Source organism: Lactuca virosa, chromosome 2 (assembly GCF_052849685.1).
Source record: "Lactuca virosa cultivar CGN04683 chromosome 2, Lactuca_virosa_CGN04683_v6, whole genome shotgun sequence".
NCBI classification, from domain to species: Eukaryota; Viridiplantae; Streptophyta; class Magnoliopsida; order Asterales; family Asteraceae; genus Lactuca; species Lactuca virosa.
This window is the reverse complement of record NC_136427.1, coordinates 280,939,488-280,946,619: the sequence shown is the minus strand read 5'-3', so window position 1 is coordinate 280,946,619 and position 7,132 is coordinate 280,939,488. Positions and strand designations below refer to the sequence as shown.

General features: G+C 44.2%; 1 protein-coding gene across 1 annotated transcript; it reads right to left on the bottom strand.

Annotated features, from left to right (window-relative positions):
* Positions 1-4,216: 4,216 nt before the first annotated feature.
* On the bottom strand, positions 4,217-6,873 carry LOC145158565 (uncharacterized). Its single transcript, XM_079077446.1, has 3 exons — positions 6,330-6,873; positions 4,473-4,853; positions 4,217-4,368 (listed from the first exon to the last, which is right to left on the bottom strand). The coding sequence occupies exons 1-3, from the start codon at positions 6,871-6,873 to the stop codon at positions 4,217-4,219; spliced, it is 1,077 nt and encodes a 358-aa protein (XP_078933572.1).
* Between the last annotated feature and the right edge of the window lie 259 nt (positions 6,874-7,132).

The window sequence follows — 7,132 nt, the reverse complement described above, 5'->3', positions numbered from 1 at the left end:
GCCTCTCCGCTGATACTCGTGTGTCCATCACGTAGGCCACAAACCCACTACAGCCCTGCTGTAGACTCTGCCTCGCTCTAGCAGCCGAACAGAATACTGACCCTGAATGGGTACCCTCGCCGTACACTGTAAGAACTCCCCCACTAGGATCTCGTATGGTCACCAACTGTCACTCGCAGTCGATAACCGCTCCAAACCTGCTCAACCAGTCCATGCCCACGATGACACAGACATCTCCCATCGCAATCGGGACCAAATCAATCGGAAACTCAATGCCGAAGATCTCGAGTACACATCCTCGGATCACATCAGTAGCATACACCGCTCGCTCGTCGGCTATAGAAACTCGTAGAGTTCGACTCAACGCCTCTCGCTGAACACTGATGTGCTGACTAAATGCTAATGACATGAAAGATCGACTCGCACCCGAGTCGAATAACACCAACGCAGGTACAGAACTCACAAGAAAAGTACCTAAGTATACCACAATATAAGCACAAAATCTCAACTCAAAATAGGTAAGTAAAAGAATACATACCGGCCACCACATCGGGCGCTGCGCGGACCTCCTCCGCTGTCAACTGGAAGGCTCTCCCGCGAGCCTTCGGTGCCTCGGCCTTCGCTGGCCGGACCTCGATAGCTCTATCAGCAGGTGTAGACCCCTGTGCTGATCCCTGTAGTAGCTGAGGGCACTCGGCCTTCCGATGGCCGGTCTAGTTGCAATGAAAGCAAACCAAGAATCCCTTGGGGCAATCCCCTCGCGAAATGCCCCTCCTTCCCACACTTGTAACACACCCCAGCTCTGCACACCCCCTCGTGACTCTTTCCGCACTTCCCACAAGTGCGGCCCTTCGGATCCCCAGATCTCGAATCAGCGGGCTTTACCCGCTTGGCTGCCGGCTGCGCCTGTGCCAGTCGCCTGTCCCTCCTCTGAGACACGGCCTCCTCCCTGACCTGAGTCTCCAGCTCAATCTCTCTCTTCCGGGCATTTGCCTGAAGCTCGGCAAATGTCCGGTATGATGAGTTCGCCATGAGCTCACGGATATCCCTCCTCAGTATGCTCAAGTACCAGCTCATACGTGCCTGCTCAGTCGACACGTGCTCAGGGCAAAACAACGCCCTCTCGTGAAACATCCTCGTAATCACCGTCACAGACTCAGTTCCCTGCTTGAGGGATAAGAACTCCTGGGCTAGACGTTCCCTCTCCACAGGGGGAACATACTCATCGCGAAACATCATGGTGAACCTCTCCCAGGTCACCGCAGTAAACTCTGCCGTAGTGAAGTCTGTCGTCACAAACTTCCACCAATCCTTCGCTCCCAAGCGAAGCTGGTTAAGCGCAAACCTAACCCTCAGATGCTCCGGACACGAGCAGGTGTAGAAGCATCCCTCAATGTCAAAAATCCACCTCATCGCAGCAATCGGGCCCTGCGTCCCATCAAACTCTGGTGGCTTCGTGTTGCTGAACTCTCGGTACAGCAACAAGTCACCTCTCTGGGGCCTGGCAGCAACGACAGCTGCGGTGGCCGCAGCAACAGCAGCCTCAGTAAGAGCAGTGTACCGCTCATCAAAAGTCTCGATCAGCGTGGTCTTGATAGACCCGAACATCTCTGGTATCTCAGCTCGAATGGCCGCAACCACCTCCTCGTGAATCAACCTACGAATCTCCTCATCGCTGGTACCACTGCCTCCTGGGTGGTGGCGCGTCCCAACCATGATGTCTCTGAAATACAACACAAAAGAATCAGAGACTCGTTCGAGTATACTCGCACTCGATACTCCAGCCTACTTGTTCTTTAGTACCCTGAGGATTCTTACTTGGACTGCTCACCGATCCGGTGTTTCCAGTAGTACGGGCCCTTATACTACCTTCCACAGCGCATCGGTATTCACCCCAAGTCCTCCTCCTAGGATCCCAGATGACAAGTACTCTATATCTCACTAAACTCAGGCTACTCTCTAGTAGACCACTCATAAATTCCTCGCTGCTACCTACTTACTCTCAAAGTATCTCATAGTAGCAGTAACTCCTAGGCTAAGGCATCACAAATCAGGCCACTCTAGTCCTAAGATGAATACCTAGCCTACTCTAGCATGCATATCATATCATAACATATCTCATAACACATAATGTAAGGGTATTTTGGGAAATCACCGTTCAGGCGCTGGCTGATCGTACACACTGCTTCCTTCTGCCTTTCTCAAAATCTTTTACTCTCATAGAAAAATTGTTTATTTTATGAAAACTTTCTCAATTCCTCAATTTGAGTTCAGATTCATCCGAAGATGCACCCGAATCCCTCAAACCAAGTGTCTGATACCAACTTGTAACAACGTAAATTTCCAAAACAATTTTTCATTTTAAAAACATACTTTCATTCATAAAATATCATAGTAATCCAATGTATCACATGTTATCACAATAAACAAATCCCAAGATCCTCAAATACATAAATCCTCTCAGTGTGTACGGATCATGCCGGCGCCTTCCCGCGATCCTCGCTAGTACCTGAAACACATAACACAACAACTGTAAGCATAAATGCTTAGTGAGTTCCCCAAAATACCACATGCAACACATACGCCACTCGAGGCTACAATACGACCCTCCGGTCGATGTGTCTCAGCGGGACCCTCCAGTCCCGTAGCTCGTTGGACCCTCTGGTCCGGTCATAGCTCGTCGGACCCTTCGGTCCAGTCTGTGTCGTTGGACCCTTCGGTCCGGTCTATATCGTTGGGCCCTCCGGCCCGGTCTGTTCAACACATAGCATACATATAACACAATGCACATAACTCATATATATACACATAGCATACAAGACCCTCTGGTCTACACATAAATACCACTCTAGGTAATGTATAGTGAGAAGACTCACCTCAATGAAGTCGGATAAACTCTCGTGCTTAACGTCCCGACTTAGCCTCCTCCTATTATTCAGATAACATCCCCGATCAATATTCTCTCATGATCTCATCTCTACAGATTGGGTAGAAGGCCATTCTACCCTTCCCTGAACTCTCCTGAATCAGTTTTGACCAGAACCCTAAAGTCAACGAAAGTCAACGGTCAACTTTGACCCGACTCGTCGAGTGCACAAGGGCGACGCGGCGAGTCCATGCGGGTCCTCTGAATCCTTTCAGCCTCTCTTGGCTCGTCGAGTCATCCTTCCACTCGACGGGTTACACCTGTCACGAATCGCGGGGCAACCCCGACTCGACTCGTCGAGTCCACTTATGGACTCGGCGAGTTGCCTCCATGTTCATCCTCAAATGACCTCCTAAGGTCAGATCTGCTTCCCTAACTAACAGATCTACCCTTCAAATGTTCAAATGTCACGTAAAGGTGTATCTCAATAAAATACTGATGGGGATATATTGTTGATTCTTATATTAAGTTATCATAAATAAATATATGCGTGATGTATCTCAAGCAGCTTCATGTAAAGATGGTTAAGTTGCTTCGCATTTTATTTCCATTATTCAAAGTTCGAAACTTGTCTTTGACAAGTACTATATTATTTTGCCAGCAATTCTTACTATCCCACATCGTTGGCATGATAAAACTTGTATGAATTTCATCTTCTACAAAAGGAAGGTTATGCTCATATCCTTTCAAATCTAAGCTTGGAGGAATCCCACATCGGCTGGGACAAGAAACTTTTGCCACCTTAATGCTCTATATAATGATATATCAAACATGGAAGCGTTATACAACCGTTTGGGTTGCTGTTAAATGGGCTAGCCCAGAGTTAAAAGTTATAAAACCGGTTTTCGGTCCGGTTAGACCAGAAGGGTTTGACCCCGGTTCACAGAAAACCGCCGGTTTTAAACGGTTTGGTCCGCTAGCAGTTTTTGGTGTCTAAAAAACCGGTAACCTGGCCGGTTCCCGGTTGAACCGGTCAAACCGGCCGGTCCGGTCCAGTTTTCAAAACAGTGAGTGGGAGGGAAGCTTCTCTCACTTTTTGTGGGCCATACCACCATTTCACTCACTTTCCTTTACCTCACCTAAAACCCAAGGAATGGGTGAGAAGGGCTTCCCTCACTATTTTTTTTAAATAAAATTAATTTTTTTATGATTTATAATTTTTAAATTAATATTAAACATAAAATTTAATTAAAAATAAAAAGCATTTCATTAATTAAAATAAAAATTACATTTTACCTAATATTTAAATAAGTAGAAAATTAAAAAAAAAACGCAAAAAAAATCAATACGTCACTCGGAATCATAGTCCTCATCATCGACCTCATCTTCTTCCCCATTCTCCCGAACGTCACTCTCTTCATCAGAATCTTCGCTCTCGAAGAACATATCAGAATCCTCGTCTGATTCGTCAAACAAATCATCGCGAGAAAACTCTATCGGGGCTGAATATGAGTCCTATAAATGTGCTCTACCAAATCAGCACGAAGGGCGTGATGAATGTCGCGATTATGTACTTCTCTTCTAGTCACCCTATACTCTTGTGTACCAACGGCTACTCCTTCTTCATTTGGCAAAACTTCATTTTCGTTGTACCGACATATCGCTCTTCCTTCGTCTTCAAGAATCATATTATGCAATATGATACATGCATACATTAAGTGCTGTAACCTTTTCACTTCATATGACCTTGCCCCGATTGCTAGTACTTGCCAACGTCTCTTAAGTACACCAAATGCTCGCTGCACATCCTTCCTAGCTGACTCTTGCGCCTCTTTAAACTTTTTCCTTTTCGGGTCGTTAGGACATGTAAACGATTTCACAAAAACAGAAAAGGGAGGATATACACCGTCAGTAAGATAGTAACTACGCTTATATGCTACCCCATTTGTTTGAAAAGGTACATCGTGCGACTTTCCAAGGTAGATATCTGTTAGGTGCAATTTGTGCACCTTTTTGCACACATTTTAGTCCCATTTCATGCATCTATTTAACATAATTGTTCTTCCTTTTTCTTGCATTTCATCATATTCATGTTAGTCTCCAGAACAACCTTATTTGCACACTTTCATGTCTTTTTCAGGTAAACCGGAGCTTGGAATGCGCTTTGGGAGGTGCCGGGAAGCATTGGTGAAGATTTCGGGATGATCGGACGAAGAACGGAAAAGTTGGAAAAATCAAGTTTGGATTCGGATTCAGAGGGGTACACGGGTCGTGTTGGATTTACACTGAAAAGTGAGCACGGGGCGTGTTTGACCAAGAAGAAGCTGTTGACCATGCTGAACACGGGCCGTGTCAGTTTAGTGCAAATCAACACGGACCGTGTTGACTGCTGAACACGACCCGTGTCAGTTTAGCCTATTTTGACACGGGCCATGTTCGACCCAAAAACTGTCTTTTGGCAGTTTTTCCTATTTTTCATATCACGGGAATTTGGTCATTTTTACACACACAACATATCAGAGCACATTTTGAGAGGGGATTTCGAAGGTTTTTACAAGGATTTGATCATTTATCATTTGGAAACATTATTTCTCTTATTTGTAAGTTGTAATTGCACATTATTTCCATATTTTATTCTTGTGATCTTGTTCTAGCCATGTGTGGCTAGAACCCTAGTTTCTCCAATTTCATGTTTTGACTTCTTGGTAGTGACTTCAATCATATGACATGATGTTTGTTCTTAATTTCTATCTAGTGAATTTGATTTAGCTTTAATCGAATGTTTGATTCTAATTGTGATTCTTATTGGCCATTTGAATTAGGGTTAGGTCATTCAAGTTATCTCTTTTACAAAATCCGTAATTGTTTTGTGAAATTAAACAAGTAACAAGCACTAAACTGATTTCCATTGAATGAATTTAGTGTAAATCTTATTCACACACTCTTACGCTCCCGAGCTTGTAAGGAGTATTGGGTGTTGTTGGGAACATTCACATAAAGTTTAATGAAATCTTTCAATCTAATTCTAAGAGCGTGTTTAGATTAGGTTAGTAAGGTTAGGGTTAATCAAAGAGCTTGTTTTAGTTAATTAATGTGGTGAATGGGAAGTGTTAGAGCTTGTTAACACTTTCAAGTACCAACTTAGATAGAATTGAGCAAATATTATCTTATCTTGGAATCACATTGCTAAGTTGTCATACATGAAGTTGGAGTCCTTACCATTTCTGAATTTAATTCACTCTTTTAGTTGATTACTTGTGTTTTTAATTGTTTGTTTTAATGATTTCATTCTAAACCCCCATCTTTACTGTTGGTGACCATAGTACCTTGCACAAAGAGGTATAGACTAATTATCCCGTGTCTCTGTGGATCGACCCTACTTGCCTTGTACTACCTTTCTAGTGCAATATAGTGGGATTATTTTGGAGTATATCGTACCCCTATTATTTGTTGGGTCTGACACACCTAACAATATCGTTGAATACCGGCGACTGGTCTAGCACATTGATGTCATTGTTTGCACCAACTGGACCAAAGAATGCATGCCATATCCAAAGATCATGTGATGCGATAGCTTCTAGAACGATCGTCGGCTCTTTGTGGTCGCCTCTCATGTACTGACCACGCCATGCGTTGGGGCATAATGACCAACCCCAATGCATGCAATCGATACTACCAAGCATTCCAAGGAATCCATGCTTGCCTTCATGCACCGTGTACAATTGGTGGATATCGTTGATAGTTGGTTTGCGCAAATATCGTTGCCCATAAACCAAACAGATTGTTTTGCAGAACTTGTACACACATTCCCGCACGGTACGCTCTGACATCCTATAATACTTGTCCCATTTGTCTGCGCCTATGCCGTATGCTAATTGACGAATTGCAGCCATGCATTTTTGAATGGGAGAGAAACCTTTTATCCTCCTTGCATCCATTTTCCATTGGAAATATGGAAAGCGACCTTCCAAATCACCAACAATACGTAAGAATAGTTCCTTCCTCATTCGGAACCGACGTCGAAACTTTACAGCGTAGATGGCGTCATCTGCAAAGTAATCTTCAATAAGACGACCGTGTCCGACTTCGTGATTTCTACGCAACCACAACTTTCTTGGTTTAGATCGTGCACGTGATGTTTCGCCTAGTCGGTTTTGATAGTATGCAACCGTTTTCGCCATGACGGAACCGATAAACTTAGCCTCCTCTACAGCCGTCAAATCGGATGATGAAGATGATGATATTTTGATTAATATTTTTTGGAGA